Source organism: Linepithema humile, chromosome 1 (genome assembly GCF_040581485.1).
Source record: "Linepithema humile isolate Giens D197 chromosome 1, Lhum_UNIL_v1.0, whole genome shotgun sequence".
In the NCBI taxonomy this organism is placed as follows: Eukaryota; Metazoa; Arthropoda; class Insecta; order Hymenoptera; family Formicidae; genus Linepithema; species Linepithema humile.
In genome coordinates, this window is record NC_090128.1 from 42,474,566 (window position 1) to 42,493,239 (window position 18,674).

Sequence of the window (18,674 nt, forward strand, 5' to 3'; positions counted from 1 at the left end):
GTGGTTCCAGTATGGTATATAGTTCAATGGCAACAATCGGTTTATGCGCGCGTCACCGGATCCAGCGAAGATTCGAGATCGTTCCGGAATCTTCAGGATCTGCAAGATTATCCGGAGCCAGTGATGCAAACTCGAGCCGGTCAGCACCCGAGCACCGCGGTAGGGGAAGCACGCACACAAATGAGAATCGTTACGTCACACGTACGTGTGCGCCCCGCCGTTCAGTTTGTAGAAGCGAGTGGACATATGTGTTCCGTCTCCTTTTTATCAAAGCGACGTTGCACGCTTGTTGCGTATGACAACGTGAAATGCTTTTTCGAGATTTATGTGATCTTGTAAAAAGTAAATAATATTGATATTAATAAAATATCAGAACATTAAATATTTATAAATTATTAATATGCGTTAATTGCGATAGTTAATACTTTAGAGTTTAATATTATGTTATACAGGGTGTCTCATAACTACCGCTTAATACTTTAATAGTATTTTTTGAAGATAAAATAGAGTAAAGAATCTTAATACAAAAATATCAAGGCTACAATAGTTTTTAAGTTATAAACAATCAAAGATGCTAATGATGTCGCGTAGGACTGGCACGCTCAGATTTGCAATTACACGTACACGCGTACCGATCTGTCAACTGCTATTGATTTTTACAAGTCAGGTGATATTGATTTTTACTGCACAGCTGATTTTTTACGGACGTGAAATGCATGTGGATTTTCGTTACTCCAAATGTGAGAGTTGTGGCTGTTAACTACTCCTTCACGAGTAAAACGTGACTCGTCTGTAAATAAAATTTTATGGACAAAACCAGAATTTTTATTTTCATTTTCCAATAATCATGTTGAAAATGATGGGAGATTATACATGAACATTACGATATACTTATTGTATTTTCTGTATCAGATTAAAACACTTACAATAAATACAATGTAACGCATCTTTATCGAAAATATTTTCATCTAGAAGAATCTAATTTTATACATTGTTATTAGAGAATTAAAATAGAGATTCTGGTTTGGTCATTAAAATTTTATTTACGGACGAGTCATGTTTTACTGGTAAAGGAGTATTTAACAGTCACAACTCCCATATTTCGAGTGACGAAAATCCACATGCATTTTGCGTCCGTGGAAAATCAGCTGTGCAGTAAAAATCAATATCACCTGACTTGTAAAAATCAATAACAGTTGACAGATCGGTACGCGTGTAGTTACGGGCCTAAACGCGCCGGTTCTACACGATATCATTGGCAATCTTTGATCGATTACAAGCCTAATTTAAATCTCAAATAGTTTTATTATTAATTATTGAGTGGTCTTCCACGCCACCCATGAGGTGCCACTTATAGCGCGTTAGGTTTTTCAACGTGGACCTTCGCCTGTAGCCCTATTATACCACATTTCAATATTTTTTTATGTTTGCAAAAAGGAGATATATATGAATATGTGTCTGTATATATATAAATATATAGAGACTTATATTTAATAGAGACACACACACACACACACACATATATATGTGTGTGTCTCGTGTCTGCAAAAGAGAGACATATGTATATGTCTCGTGTCTGCAAAAAAGTGACATACACACATATATATATATGTCTCATATTTTTTGCAGACAAGATTTATCTGTTTTACCTATCGTTCACAGTTCCCAAGTAGCACATGTTTGTATGAAAACATTGGATACAATTAGGAAATGTAAATGAAGCGAACATGTGCAATCTAGGGTGTGATGACCGGGTTTTTTGCTGACAACGTAATTTTTATCCACCAGTAGGTCACAGATGTGATCTTTTGCAGACAACCTAGATAGACAAATATGTAGAAATTGAAATTAAATAGAAATACAGAATATGCAGAAATTAAATTAAATAATTAGCATATTATTATATAATTATAATAACATACAATTATAATCAATTGCAAATCACTATTTAATGCTGCTAATAAGTACTGTAATTATGTATTCAAGATGCGATCGTATGTCTATCTAGGAAGATATTTTTGACACACATCTATTATTTATAAGTGTGATGTCTTACATACATTAATGTAAGACATAATGTTCAAATGTACATGATATCATGTCTGTAACAGAAATGATATTCTAAACATTTGAAGCATTAGCATAAGCATTAGAAATGAGCAATGCAATAATAAATTTTATTTTAAACATTATTATTGCATATCATTAGACGAGGAGGGACCAGCAATTTTATGAATATTTGCAGCATATAATGTTAGATGACTTTTCTGTTTCTTAGGACATGCAGAATACAATTTGTCCGTGTACATTAAAGACAAATGCTTTTCATTAATTTCTATATCTACAGCAGTTTCCCTTCTCGCTTTCAATGCAGATTTAAGCACGCAAGTAGCATTGACACTAACAGACGAAAGTTTATTTCGTTTTTTCATTTTTAAGTCCGGCAACAAGGAAAAGATTCTTTCTGAATCGGCATTCGAATTTGGCAGCGATCTTACAGCATTCAAAAGAGACTTCAAATTGGGATATTGATGAGAATGTTTTAAAATTTGTTTCCACATGTCATCAAAATTCGACATTGACAAATTATCTTTTTCTGCTTCTGTAAAACTTTGATGTAAAGCAAACCATTCTTTTCTTAAACCGTTTTCGTCAAACCCGCCAATGGTCTGAGCGACAAAATAAACATCATTAAATGAAGTTTCTCTGTTGATATCACGTAAAGCAGTGTCCGATTCAAAAACTTTTAATTTTGATAAAAATTTGTCATTTATTGGTAATCTCTTACAAATTTCTTGGGCAACAGTTACGTAGAATTGCAAACAGTTCTCTTGAACTGTTGCAACTACGTCTGCGTGTCCTTCTATTATCAATTCGTTAATATATTTTTCGCATTTATCTCCTAAATATACTTCGCTTAAAGATTTTTGATTTTCTTTTTTTGAAAACTCAAAATTATTATTTATATTTTGTAAAAGCTCTAATTTTAAAAAATGTTTACAAATTATGGTAAGGAACTGAAATGATTTTGGTTGCAATAATTGAATTCTTGTTTCCAGAGCTTGGAAAAATGCATTAAAAGAGTTAAAAAAATTCAAAATATGTTTTAAAAATAATAAATATCCTTTTACATCAGGTTTTTGCATTACAGATAATAAATTTTCTCCAGATTTTGTCTTTTCACTCATTAACATTTCTCTTAAAAAATGCTCAACAGTATCCCAAAACTCTATAAAACTCTATAAGTCTTTCAATACATGAATGCCGAGAAAGCCATCGTGTGTCGGACAACTTTAGAATTTTTCGATTTGTCTCCTGAAAACATTCACAAAATTCTTCAAAAATAGCAGATTGTTTTGGACTACCGTTAATAAAATTAGCTAATTTTTTTACGAATTCTTTGCAATACTCTGGAATTTTACCACATGCTGTATGTGCAACAAGTGCAGCGGAATGGCATGGGCATGGAAATGTTATTAAGTTTTTACATTTTTCCTCAAGCTTTCTTTTAAATGATGAATATTTGCCCGTCATGACGGGCGCATTATCGCTTGACAAAGCAATAATATTTAAAAATGGAATTTGATGTCTATACATTTCATTTTTAAAAGCATCAAACAATTTATCTGCACTGCTATTTTTTGCATCAATATCTATTAATTTTACTAATTGTGAGCGAATGTCTAATGTTGCAGGATCAACATACCGAACAAGAAACGTCATCCATTTTTGATTAGAAATGTCAGACGTTTCATCAATAAAAATAGTAAATTTAGTATTTTGAATAATATCGACTACACGATCCGTTTCAACCGGACACAACACGTTCGAAATAATCTTTTTTTTTGACACTTAGTCCGACTTATTTTCATATTTTGTAATACGTCAGAATCTTTTCCTATTTGTTGGAAAAATGTTAGAATGTCTGTTGCAGTTTGATGCGAAATGTTTTTTTCGGCGATGAAAGCAGCATATCGAATTTCTGCTGCTTTCTTTCGCTCATCAAATGATAAAAATGATTCTGTCATATTAACATCTTCGTCTGTTTTCTTTTTTTCTAAATTCTTTTTCTTAGCTATTGTAGTGTGTGCTACGGATTCTGCATGATCATAAATATGCGACAATTTAGCAGACATGTATTTTTCACAAAAGGAGCAAAAAAATAATTTTTCGTCATGTGATGCTTCACGTAACCATGATTGAAAATGCTCCATTTCTAACCATTCTTTTTGAAATTTAAGTATATTAGAAGTACTTTTTTCAAAACTTACATCATTATTATTTAACAAAACAGATGTGTTTTTTTTAATATTATTTTTGTGACACATAGAATCCGCATGTCTAGAAATGTGCGTGTTACAAGAAAAATCTTTATTACAAATAGTGCAATGAAAAAAACTGTCATTTAACGGTACTTTTTGTATCCAAGATTTATACCGATCATTGCTAAGCCAAGCTTCAAAAAAGCTTCGCTTAGATTTTTTTTGTACAGAATCGCACATTTTAATATAGAAGAAAAAAGAAACAAAGACGAAAATTAAATTAGACGAAAATTAAAAAAAGAAAAAACAAGGAAATATATGGAAATATATTGAAAAACTTACAGTCGAGACTGTCTCAGTTTTCTCATCAACGTTGCGAATTAATAAAACGTGTAAGAAATACGTTTACTCGCAATTATAAGCCAACAAGAGTACTACACAGGCTAATGAACGTCAAAAAAATTAACGACATATAGAGTATAGAAGTAAAAATAAACCGTGCTCCTTAACAAACAATAGAACAACAGACGCGGCCCCGCGCAACGGTTCACTATTGTTGCATGTCAGCCGCATTCGTGTCCTGCTGACAAAAGTGCAAAACGTTTACAATAGAAGGCAATTTGTCTCGTAAGTAATAAATAAAATTATTATTATTTATTTTTGTTATAAAACGGACGTAAAAATGTTTAAAAAAAACTACGTCATAATTTGTTTTGTATGTTTATGTTACTAATTGATAAAATATATATTTCTTTTTTATTTTAACAGAACATACTACGCAAGAAGAAGGTGCATCCTTGCATCAGCTGCTGCAGCAAATACTGCAGCAGCAACAAGCACAACAACAACGGCAGCTGGAAACACAGCAACAGCTGTATCAGCTGCAGCAGCTGCAGCAACAACAGGAACAGCCGCAACAGCAGCAACCAAAAAATAAAACTAGTAAGTTATTTACTTCATACAATACAATTATTAATCAATATACGAGTATACAATCGTAAATCTAATTGTAAATACTTTTATTAATTTTTTAGAAAGAAAAAGAAGAGGAGCCGGCCGCTCTAGGGCCCGCTGGTACCGCCAGCGAGGAGGCTTTGCCAGCAGTAGAGGAGACCGTGGCGGTACCGGAGGACGATGCGCCCGTAGCAGCAGAGGAGGCCGTGGCGGCAGAGGAGGCCGTGGCGGTAGAGGGGGCCGTGGCGGCCTCACAATAATAAAAAATATTTTTATTAAATAATTATGTTCAATAGATAAAATAAAAAATGAAAAAATTGGTTTTTTTTATATTATATAATGCCTGAAAGTACAGCGTAGTAATATAGTATAGCATAGTTAAATAGTATAGTACAAAAAAAGTATTAGTGTTAGTATATAATAGTATATAATATAATATATATTACTATTTAAAATACAATGTGGTATAATAGGGCTACAGGCGAAGGTCCACGTTGAAAAACCTAACGCGCTATAAGTGGCACCTCATGGGTGGCGTGGAAGACCACTCAATAATTAATAATAAAACTATTTGAGATTTAAATTAGGCTTGTAATCGATCAAAGATTGCCAATGATATCGTGTAGAACCGGCGCGTTTAGGCCCGTAACTACACGCGTACCGATCTGTCAACTGTTATTGATTTTTACTGCACAGCTGATTTTCCACGGACGCAAAATGCATGTGGATTTTCGTCACTCGAAATATGGGAGTTGTGACTGTTAAATACTCCTTCACCAGTAAAACATGACTCGTCCGTAAATAAAATTTTAATGACCAAACCAGAATCTCTATTTTAATTTTCTAATAACAATGTATAAAATTAGATTCTTCTAGATGAAAATATTTTCGATAAAGATGCGTTACATTGTATTTATTGTAAGCGTTTTAATCTGATACAGAAAATACAATAAGTATATCGTAATGTTCATGTATAATCTCCCATCATTTTCAACATGATTATTGGAAAATGAAAATAAAAATTCTGGTTTTGTCCATAAAATTTTATTTACAGACGAGTCACGTTTTACTCGTGAAGGAGTAGTTAACAGCCACAACTCTCACATTTGGAGTAACAAAAATCCACATGCATTTCACGTCCATGAAAAATCAGCTGTGCAGTAAAAATCAATATCACCTGACTTGTAAAAATCAATAGCAGTTGACAGATCGGTACGCGTGTACGTGTAATTGCGGACCTGAGCGTGGCACTGACTGGCAGTCCTACGCGACATCATTAGCATCTTTGATCGTTTATAATTTAAAAACTATTGTAGCCTTGATATTTTTGTATTAAGATTCTTTACTCTATTTTATCTCCAAAAAATACTATTAAAGTATTAAGCGGTAGTTATGAGACACCCTGTATAACATAATATTAAACTCTAAAGTATTAACTATCGCAATTAACGCATATTAATAATTTATAAATATTTAATGTTCTGATATTTTATTAATATCAATATTATTTACTTTTTACAAGATCACATAAATCTCGAAAAAGCATTTCACGTTGTCATACGCAACAAGCGCGCAACATCGCTTTGATAAAAGGGAGACGGAACACGTATGTCCACTCGCTTCTACAAACTGAACGGCGAAGCGCACACGGACGTGTGATGCCACGATTCTCGTTTGTGTGCGTGCTTCCCCTACCGCGGTGCTCGGGTGCTGGCCGGCTCGAGTTTGCATCACTGTCCGGAGCCAAAACTAAAGAGACACTTTGTTCGGAACCGGGATGGAGATCGGTCGAGTTAGAGTCGTCGGATTAAGTGGTGAAGTCGTCTTGTTAAGTAAGTGCTTTATTCGTATTTCTCAATTACAATAATAATTACAGTCTATAGCCAATCGGAGCACGTAGTTGGAACAACTACGTGCTCCGATTGGCTATAGACTGTAACGAACATTTTGAATTAACGTACGCGGTGCTCCAACCGTTATAAGATTTTTCGGAGAGATTAGACGGATTTTATTTCAGCCGTTTTGTGCCGTTCGCTGTCGATAGGAACTAGTCGGAGAACTTTCAACTGCTTTCGGGGGTGAAAAAGATATTTTGCGCTGAAACGTACTTGCTTTTGAGAGCATGTGTTCAGGTTCAGGAGAACTTGAATTGAAAATTCAGTATTTAAGATTTTTTAAATATGTACATAAATTGATTGTGTGCGTATGCAGAACATGTAAATTTTATAATACGTTTAAGCAAAATATATTGAGTATAGGTTAGTATCATTATAAGTTGTGATATAAAAATATTTTATCACGAATATAAACATCTATTTTTAATAATTGTCGTTTTTATTTTAGTGTATTAGATGCTTTACTGTGAGATTAAAAAAAAAACATTATTAGGAAATGAAAAGATTCAATGATAATTCCACCACTAGTGGTGAGAAAAAATGGTACGAGGAATATTCGAAGACAGAGGAACCTTGCAAGCATTCTTTATCCGAAGTTGGTGTGTTACAACTAAAAGACGAAGGAAAAAAATATCTGGATGCAGAGACTGCCAGTTTTCAGTTGAAACAATCTAAGTCACATGACTCAGAGACAAAATGGTTAAAGACAGCATTGCAGCAGGGTACTTTTTTGGATAGAATAGCAGCCAACATAGTGCTGGTGCAAGATAATCCGAAATATAATTTTAGTCGTCTAATATTTCTAGTCTATCAAGTAAAAGGGGCCAAACACAGTCAGTGTGGTTTGGTCATAACGTCTCTCAAGGAACTCTTTCTAACTGATCTGTTGCATCCAACTTTTAAGTTGTTAAAATTTGAAGAACAGGATCTAGATAAGCTTGAAGTAGGAAATGAATCAAATTCTATTGTTAAAACAAATGCTGCTAGAAATAGATTACTGGCACATTGGTACTTTGAAGATCAACTGCGTGAGCAGTATAAACGCTTTGTTTTAAGTCTGTCCGCAGTAGCTATTGATAGAGTAGACATAAATCGTGAAAAAGCCATATTGGTAATGACAGATTTGTTGATGAACAATGCTGAACAAGAACATAAGTTACTGGAGTTGATTGTGAATAAAATCGGCGATCCTACTAGCAGAATTGGATCTAAAGCTGTAGTTTGCATCAACAAGTTATTGCAAGAGCATCCAAATATGAAGCTTGTAGTTTTGCGTGAAGTTGAGAAACTATTGTTTAGAAAAAACGTGTCTCAACGTGCTCAATATTATGCTATATGTGTGTTGACACAATTTTTTCTGGACAGAAACGACGACGAAATAGCTGTTACATTGGTAGAAGCGTACTTTGCGTTTTTCAAAGCATGTTTGAAAAAGGGAGAACCTGACAGCAAAATGATGGCAGCAATTCTAACGGGTGTTAATAGAACATATTCTTTCGCTAAGGTAGATTCAAAGGTGCTGAGCAAACACATTGATTCTGTTTACGAAGTGGTGCATTTTGGGTCGTTTAATGTCTCTCTTAATGCACTTACCTTATTGCACCAAGTAAGTATTGTAGAATAGCGTTTATATTTACTGCATTTTTACATTATATTAACGGGCATTTGTATATTTAGATTACAGGCAAGGACGAGTCTCAAGCAAACAGATTTTATTCAACTTTTTACAGAAAGTTACTCGACCCACAAATAGGAGTAGCAAATAAACGCGCAATGTTTCTCAACTTGGTATATCGAGTTCTTCGGAAAGATCAAAGCGTATTACGTCTATACGCATTTATTAAAAGAATCTTGCAAATCACACTGTACTTCCCTGCAAATATGACATGTGCTATGCTCTATGTTGTCTCTAAAATTCTTCAAGAACGCAAAGACTTGAGGCACATCCTGCTCAAGTCACAGAAAGATGTGAATAAAATCGAGAATATCGATTGTGAAGGAAAAGTTGAAAACGACATTTGTGAAGTAAGCTCGTCAGATGCGGAAGATGTTTCTACAATGAAAATAAGAATAAAGCGACGAAAAACACCATTATGTTATCGAACGTAACAATTGGCGTTGACATCGCGTCAGGAACGCAAGCCGATGTGAAGGAAGAGACCGACGTAAAAGTTGAGGAGCAAAATGTGAAGTTGTATGATCCCTTTTGTCGGAATCCACTCTACGCGGGAGTAGCCAAAAAATAATTTTTATGGTTCTAGGAATTATATACTTTAATAATTACATTTGTAACTTTCAGCAGCTAAAGTGGTTGATAAGAATAATGAAGATAACGATGATAAATTGGGAGATGAGGATATCCTGGATGAAAATGATGATGATGATGAGATGCTGCATCATCATTTTCATCCAGGATATCCTCATCTCCCAATTTATCATCGTTATCTTCATTATTCTTATCAACCACTTTAGCTGCTGAAAGTTACAAATGTAATTATTAAAGTATATAATTCCTAGAACCATAAAAATTATTTTTTGCAACAAAGGAATGAAGTTATCATATAGACTTGAACAGAAACAATCATTCCCCCTATAGATGAGTCAAAGCATATTTTATACAATTCTACATACAAGATTACAGATTTACCTTTTTTTCTTCCCAAGCGCGATATCTGTCGCAATGTCTAAATTGTCTAAATCGTTTAAATCGTCTAAATCGTAGTTGATGCCCACACGATCTAGCATATCGTTGAACTCTTCACTGTTAACGCTCTCCATGTCTTCATCATCGTCTTCTTTCTTGATGTCCTTAGTCTCGCTCTCTTTCTTCCAAAATTTATGAAGGAACAACTCGTCAACTGGTATTCGCTCCTCCCTTTCGTTGAGATACGCTGCGCTATCGACAGGAAGGGAGCGTACACCCTTGGGTGTATATCCGGCGCGTATTGCCAAGGGATCATTTTTCTTCTGCACCTTCATATCTTCTGACTTCTTCGAGTTCTTAAAGACGTACCGATTCAAAAATCGAATCAACGTTAGATCCTCCAACGGATCGCCCGTGTACTCAATCGGTTTACCTGTAAACAAAAATTAATAAGTATTGCCAAATAATATTGTGCTGCATATAAAAGTAAAACTTTTACCTTGAATTATCCGATTTGCGAATATAGCAACACTGGGATGGAAATGTCTGGACAATGCTGCGAGCTCGGTGTACAACCCTTTGGCTATAATAATAATTTTTATGGTTCTAGGAATTATATACTTTAATAATTACATTTGTAACTTTCAGCAGCTAAAGTGGTTGATAAGAATAATGAAGATAACGATGATAAATTGGGAGATGAGGATATCCTGGATGAAAATGATGATGCAGCATCTCATCATCATCATCATTTTCATCCAGGATATCTTCATCTCCCAATTTATCATCGTTATCTTCATTATTCTTATCAACCACTTTAGCTGCTGAAAGTTACAAATGTAATTATTAAAGTATATAATTCCTAGAACCATAAAAATTATTTTTTGCAACAAAGTCGTCAAAATCTTGCAGCAAGATGACGAGCTGCAAGATTTGAGCGATATTGATGTTGAAGATCTTGATGATGAGGATCTGAGCGACATGGAATTTAATTCCGATGACGGAGGCTTAGATAAGATAATGAATTAATTTCGAATCTAAATGAGAAGCTGAAGACAAAAAGTCCGAAGAGCAAACAGAATAAAAAGAAGAAAGGAATAGACAATAATATATTTGTATGTGCAGAGAAATTCGCTGAAATGCTGGAGGAGCAAAGCAATACGAAGGGGAAACATGGTTATAGTAACACTTTCAGCAGCAGCGACGGTGTTAGTGCCAAGCAAATAGATTGGGAATCGAAACGGCATGAACGGTTGAGAGGATTGTTTGAGAGAAAGAAACGGAAACCTGGTCAATCGTCCAACAATAAGCGTGCTAAAAGATTCAAACGATAGATATATAATAAACATTTTATGGACATAACTTTACATCGGTTTACAATAAATCCTTAATAATTCTTTTTTACATATATACTATTAATAATAGTATATATGTTCTGTACATTACTTCGTATTGTTCATAATATCGCCTTAGAATAAAAAAGAATTATTAAGGATTTATTGTAAACCGATGTAAAGTTATGTCCATAAAATGTTTATTATATATCTATCGTTTGAATCTTTTAGCACGCTTATTGTTGGACGATTGACCAGGTTTCCGTTTCTTTCTGTCAAACGATCCTCTCAACCGTTCATGCCGTTTCGTTTCCCAATCTATTTGCTTGGCACTAGCACCGTCGCTGCTGCTGAAAGTGTTACTATAACCATGTTTCCCCTTCGTATTGCTTTGCTCCTCCAGCATTTCAGCGAATTTCTCTGCACATACAAATATATTATTGTCTATTCCTTTCTTCTTTTTATTCTGTTTGCTCTTCGGACTTTTTGTCTTCAGCTTCTCATTTAGATTCGAAATTAATTCATTATCTTATCTAAGCCTCCGTCATCGGAATTAAATTCCATGTCGCTCAGATCCTCATCATCAAGATCTTCAACATCAATATCGCTCAAATCTTGCAGCTGCACATACAAATATATTATTGTCTATTCCTTTCTTCGTTTTATTCTGTTTGCTCTTTGGACTTTTTGTCTTCAGCTTCTCACTTCGAAATTAATTCATTAGATAATGAGTAGTAGTGAGTATTTAACTCCACCTATATAAGTTCCTTTTATCACTTATAATATGTTTGTGTATCAATTAATAATATTAGATAATCAACAATGATATTTTTTGTATATGGAAAACGTAAAAAATATAAAAATAAGATTTTTTGAAATTGCCAGTCTCGAAAAATGATCAAAGTGCACTAGTGAAATATTGATAAGTTGTATTTTATTGGATCAAAAAAGGCTGAAATAATTTCGTTAACATTTATCTTTATACACGTATATTCTTATGTGAAAGTGATTGGGAGAAGAATCCATCGATAGAAAATAGAGCGCAATTTTTATTTAAATAAATAATAAAATTATATAAAAGTTGTTTATTTTATTTCCCAACATCAAACTCTATTAAGATATATTCTTTATTATTCTCACACAAAAGGAGCATTAAAGTTAAAAAATTTCAGTAATACAATAAGCATAGATTATTCCCATAAATTTGAAACTTAATTTTGTTTATCAATATATAACAATATATAACTATAATTTAAATTAATATCAAGGACTTTCAAAACTGATGCTAAAATAATTATACAAAATTTTCAACCATCATTTTTTACATATGTTCTATTTTCCAATTTATATATACAAATATGTATTAACGATTGTATTAAATGAATATATATATAGTTACAGAGTGAAAACAAATATAATTAAATTTGAGATGCGTGTGAGGAAATTTTCGTGATGAAAATATCAGAGAATAGATCATCATTTTTATCCTCGACACTTTTTACAATAACAACAATAATATTCTCCCACTTTAGGGATCACAGAAGAATATTTTGTCATGCAGTAACGAATTCGTCCCGATCACTCATTTGCGCTGACAAACTGAACGCCGTGTCTGTGCTGATTTCGCTGTTTAAGCTCTCATTCACATACGCAGGTTTTGCATGAGCGGAGTCGTTCATTTCCCTCATCAATCCCGCCATATCATCGTCGGGATCAATTTCTTGTGACTCGCCCACCACATCGATGTCCATCTGATTATCAATCATCGACACTTCTTTTATCGTGGGCTTCTCCTCCTCGAACTACAAAAACGAGTACAAAAGTCATAGAAGCATTCAAAAATAATTTATTTCCGTTACAAGAGAAACATTAACGTACCTTCATAGATTCTAGTTTACACGACGGCGGCAAGTTCATATGAAATACACAGTTAGTGTCGAAAATTACAGGTACAGGTTCATGGCACTCGATATCTGCCCGTACCGCTCCGCATGCTTTGAACAAAACTTGATGCGTGTTCTGTATAATCGGTACATTGATTAATTATATAGCTTCTTTGAGAACGTAATCTAAATATATGCATACGTATATGTACCTTCAGAATATGTTTACGACAATGCTTAGCTGATGGAAGAGTCCTTTCGCCACATTTCACACCACCTTCGGTAAACACGCACTTCGACAAGTTCGGCGGTTTCTGGGCGGGTTCAGTTGCCTAAATATAATTTTTTCTTTTTATTTGGATACTAATGATAATATCACAATCAACATCTGTAACTATATTACCTGTGCACGACGTTCTAACGATTTCCTATAAAGTATAGCTTCAGCACCATTTCGTCTGTGATAACGATTTAAAGCTTTTTCTCTTTCACTGTTTCCTTAGCTTGATCGTGTATGCTACCTATATATTGCGTGTAATTTATTTATCAAAAAATATGTAAAATTCTAATGTTATTTAAAATGTACGTACAAAGTGTTTCCTTTTCCTTTTTCAAAGCAAGTAGATATTTTCGTCTTTTCTCCTTCAACACATACTGGAGCCTCCTAAATTGATCGATGTAAAGGGATTGAAGCCTAATCAGTTTCTCCCTGGCGATATAGATTACCTCTTCCGCCGTAAAAATACCGGCGTGCCTTAAAAAATCGATACTAATAATTCGAGGAGTAAGTAGTATCTTATCCTTGCGCAAAGCAACTACAATAAAATGATGTTAAGACAAATACATGCCAATTTTTATTATGGATAAAAAACAACAAACATATATGAAAATCTGAAATACGACAATATAAGTTAATAAAATAAAAAAAATATTCTAAATATCTTACTATACAAAATGTATGTTAAAAACAGAGTCAATACACAATTTCTGAACACATAAGCTTATGAAAAGAAATAATTATTAACATTGTTAACTTTATTATATTTCTTAACAGCTTCTTTTAATTTAAAATCATAAGTTAATTTATAATTATAATGTTATGGTTTGTGATGTTATGATTTGTGTAATTAATAAATAAGCTCTAACGTTAGATACATATGATAAATGATAAGGCTTTAAAACAAGAAATTGCACAAGCTGAAGCATGCTAGCACAATATTCTAATATAATATAATAGTATAACTTTTACAACAATTATTGCATTTACAAAGTTACAAAATCTACTTACTTCAAAGGATCCTCTTGTGAATTATGTAAGTCGTTTTCATTGTCGCTATCATCAAGAGAAACTCCCCTTAGAGTGTCATTGACGACTGTAGGTTCGACATCACTCTCTGACGAACTGGCGTAATCTAAGATGTCACTTCCACTTGCATTTATTCTGTAAGCATCAACTTCCGCTGAAAAAACAATAATTTGTTAATGTTTCCATCAAAGTTGCCATAAAGTAACAACTTTTCATGTCAATGTACAACTTGTCAATACACAAACATAAGATTTAAAGATTTTTAGTTTACATTTAAAATTTTCAACTCAAACTTCAAATTTTATATCATATTTTATTTATACACAAATTGCTTAATACTTTAAATAAAAACGTAAAAGTAATCTCAATAAAACATGATATTTAAAAGAACCAAAGTGATAAGATATAAAATTAAGAATGATAAAATTGAATTGACTTAAAGTTTTGTAATACTCACTAAAAAGATCTAATGCTTTGACTCTTCCTCCTTCTTCTTCTGTATCTTCAGCACTGAAATCGGTGGGCTTTATATAATGGCTTAAATTAAGTAGTAACATCTCAGGTGTTTGTAGCAAGGAACATCGTGACGTTAATCTAAAACTTGGCGCGAGACACTACCGTGTCTCTTGATCCGTGCAATTTGCGCTTTTCTGGAATGTTCACTGCAGTATCTGTAAACATTCAATAACTGTTCTTTTCTTAAAAAATAACAAACATATATTTTATAAGATACAACAAAATATACTTACGAAACATCTCTCCTATCCAATTTGGGAGCAGGATTTCGACATTTTTTTGCATTAGAATTGTATATAAAAGCACATTGTTTGTAAGGTGCATTCAAATCTTCAAGAATATGCTTAGCACAGTATGTATATCCTTCTAGACAAGGTTGTGTGCATTCATAGGATGAATAACGGCAACTTTGTGTTTGTTTTGAACGTTTTGTAATTGTCGTTGTAGTGGCAGTAGGCATTGTTGGTTTCGGTATCCGAAACATACCTTGTGTCTAAAAAAATTAATGCAATCTCAATCTAGAGCAATGTTATAATTCAAGATTTATGTTACTTTCTTAAAAGCAAGAAAAATTTCATCTAAAACATCAACGTAATTAAATATAATAGGGATGTTTCTCTTGTTGTTTAAGATTTCAATTTTGAGTTACAATGTTATTCTAAGCGTTTTAAATGTACAATAATATCATAAGAAAACAATATGCAAATATATCCGTCATCTTACTAAAAGTTTAGAAAAAATTTTCAAGTTAATTTTGAAAAAATGTGATAAATAAGCAAAAATTTTGGTAATTATCCAGAATAGCTGCCTCACCTCCGATTTTGATCCAATTTGGTTCTTTCGACGCGTTTTTTTTTTTTTTTTTAACTTTTTCCTCTCACAAAATTGTTGCTCTCCTCCGCGAGACGAGATATTTAGCGTCAAAGTTGACGACTTTTCAGGTTAAGAAACCTGTCACTTCGATGAAATGGATATGTGCTGCAGTCACGCGCGCATGCGTACTAATAGAATTGTGCACGAAATACAAAATATATTTTCGATAATCATTAATTGTAAGTCGCAAACCCACGTTAAATAGTATAATTATGAACCTTGCTTTGCGTAGACACAGGGTATTCCGCCCCCCCGGAGGAGGGGGGGTGATTTTAAATGACATCGCAAATGCGACAGATGATTAATTAACAATTTTTTTAAATAATGCATTTTTAAACTTTTTGTTCATTTTATTATTATTATAAAAATCCATCTTAAAAAACGTACAGATTTATATATTTATATATATATATATACATAGATAATATATATATTATATAAATATATATATGTATATATGTATTTTATTACATATTTGCATGTGCTTTAAATAATTGCAAAAATAATTTTATTTGTAGTTTTGTATTTAATATAATCTGTCATTTATACCTATGTAATGCATAAAGCTAATGTACAATGAAAAAGAGTGTAAAGAATTTTACATCGAGTTTTAGAATACTTCTTAAATAAGAACGTTAAAATGAAACTGTCATTGTTTTCATTCTTATCACAATCCATTTCCTTCCTTCTTTTTCTTTCATTCCTGACATACAATTGATTTCTTAGATTTTGATAATGCATTTCGTGTATGTGGATGATTTGTTTTGAGTTTTTGTAATGTATGCTTGTCCATTGTACAAAGTATACTTCTACATTTAATATAATTGTATTTGCTCTTTAAATTTCAGTAATAAAATATTTTGTATATATATTTAACGATCGGGAGAATCATTAGTATGATAGCGGAGATTACAATAGAATTCTTCAGAATGTATAAGATTAAAAAGTGCTTCAAGTTGATCGAAACTCAAGCAAGTTACACACAATCATCTATGATAGTAACAATTTGTTCCACAGCAAACGAAGAGTTGATATGATGGTGAATATATAATTAAATATTCTGATGGACATGCACATTTATATTCGAGTGGAACATGAATTTGTTGATGTGGATTTGACATGTTAAATATAATTAAAGACTCGTTGCTATTATTGTCAAGAAGGAATTTATGTGCTAATTGATTTTCCAAAACCTGGACAGCCTAATCAAGTTGATTCACCGAAATCTGGACAGCCACGTTACGTTGATTCACCAAAGTCTGAATGGCGACATCGACCTGTTGATTGTCTATCAGGCCAGCTTGAACAACCATATCAACATCTGATTCGTCTGACATTGTTCACACCTGTATGATACATATTTCTTTAAAAACATAATTTAAGTTATATGATTATAGATAGATTATTATAAAAACCATTTTATTTAAAATACATACGATTATGGTACATTTCCTTGTCTGACATATTCCCACTGCCAAGGCACGGAACCTTCTACGCTTATGAGGTAGTCAGCTAATTTATCTCGGGCCTCTTTAACAGTTCTTGATGGATTGTTTGATCCCAATCGACCAACGGAACGTAAATCACATGGTATTTTGTTGCACAGATCTGATTGAAATACTCCATTTTCATTTATATATTCACGAACTCCCGTTTCAACATATCTTCTTTCATGTTCTGGAATATCATCCTCTGCTCTTTTTTGTAGAAAATTATGTAGGACAATTGCTGCCATAACTATTTCTTCGCAAGTTTCTACAGAACTGATTATTTCCTTCCGCAGAATTCTCCATCGTTGCACTAAAATGCCAAATGCATTTTCAATCGTTCGCCTAGCTCTTGAGAGTCTATAATTAAAAATATTTTTTTCTTCTCCCAAGTTATTGCCTGGGTATGGTCGCATTATGTGCTTGTCAAGAGGAAATGCTTGATCTGCTACTATGTAATGATTAAATTTAATATTTGATCCAGGGAGATCGCATGGTTCTGGAATTTGCAAAGTGCGATTTTGTAAGGCTTTACCAAATGTACATTCCTTGAATATTATAGAATCGTGATTAGAACCAGCTGCTCCAATGTCGACAAATATAAATCGATAATAAGCATCGCAAATGGCCATTAATACAATGCTGAAAGACTTCTCATAGTTGAAGAATTCCGTTCCAGTGTTCTTTGGAGCTATAACATTGATGTGTTTACCATCTATAGCTCCAATGCAATTAGGCATATTCCATCGACGATAAAACTCCTGAGCGATGTTCTTCCAATCATCAGCTTCCGGGCGTTTTAACACACTTGGCTGCAAAACATTCCATAGAATTTGACATGTTTCTTTAATAATAACATGTGCAGTTGTTTTTCCGATACGAAAATTCCTTGCAATCTCTTGCATTGAACAGCCTTCGACTAGGTAGCTGTAAGCGAAAAAGAGTATAAAAATGGATTTCAATATTTTCATAATACAATCAAATTAAAATATTGTACTTTACTATATATGTATGACTTACTGCAATGTTAACGTCAATCGATGTGCAGGTGATAATGTAAAAGGATTTCTTCGAATATCCTTCTGCAGTTTAGGTCCAACTAATTGGAGTAACTCATTGAATTGGCTCGGAGAACACCGTGTATATTTAAAAAATTGTTCCTGATCGTATTCAATATTCAGCATATCTTTCATTAAAGAAAAGAAATGACCAGTTTCGTGTCTTTTTCGATTCAGTGGCCGAACAGCGTATCTCCGTGGTTTTCTTTTATTTTTTTTTTTATTTCTTAATAATACACATGCTGCATAGACATTTGATAACAAAAGTGCCATTCCAAACATTAAAGTTTTTTGCCGCTGACGATTCATTTTAACATTCACTATAATCTGCAGCACCGGGGTCTATTACAATTTGTGGTTAGGTTTTGTTACATTTGCACATGCGTAGTTCGAATTTCCAGGGAAGCATAAACGAGTCTAATGGCCGGAGCACAGACTTTTGCATAAAGCATAACGCATAAG

General features: G+C 33.2%; 1 protein-coding gene and 2 pseudogenes across 3 annotated transcripts; 1 reads left to right on the forward strand and 2 right to left on the reverse strand.

Annotated features, from left to right (window-relative positions):
• Positions 1 to 6,900: 6,900 nt before the first annotated feature.
• On the forward strand, positions 6,901 to 12,169 carry LOC136997538 (CCAAT/enhancer-binding protein zeta-like; annotated as a pseudogene).
• On the reverse strand, positions 12,121 to 15,750 carry LOC136999901 (KAT8 regulatory NSL complex subunit 2-like; annotated as a pseudogene).
• Positions 15,751 to 16,160: 410 nt separating this feature from the next.
• On the reverse strand, positions 16,161 to 18,660 carry LOC136999897 (uncharacterized). 3 transcript variants are annotated; one of them, XM_067354856.1, is made up of 4 exons: positions 18,175 to 18,658; positions 17,867 to 18,081; positions 17,104 to 17,467; positions 16,161 to 17,013 (listed from the first exon to the last, which is right to left on the reverse strand). In XM_067354856.1, exons 1-3 carry the CDS (start codon positions 18,519 to 18,521, stop codon positions 17,106 to 17,108), a joined length of 924 nt encoding a protein of 307 aa, XP_067210957.1. In that variant the 5' UTR covers positions 18,522 to 18,658; the 3' UTR covers positions 16,161 to 17,013; positions 17,104 to 17,105. The 3 variants fall into 3 exon arrangements, with proteins under 3 accessions (XP_067210957.1, XP_067210951.1, XP_067210944.1); XM_067354850.1 differs by having other exon boundaries at positions 16,161 to 17,030; positions 17,104 to 18,081; positions 18,175 to 18,660; XM_067354843.1 differs by having other exon boundaries at positions 17,104 to 18,081; positions 18,175 to 18,655.
• Between the last annotated feature and the right edge of the window lie 14 nt (positions 18,661 to 18,674).

Coding starts and splice junctions, on each gene's coding strand:
- LOC136999897 (XM_067354850.1), bottom strand. CDS start 18,521: ATGAATCGTCAGCGGCAAAAAACTTTAATGTTTGGAATGGCACTTTTG. Junction 18,082..18,174: donor CGATTGACGTTAACATTGCA/GTAAGTCATACA, acceptor TTTCGCTTACAG/CTACCTAGTCGAAGGCTGTT.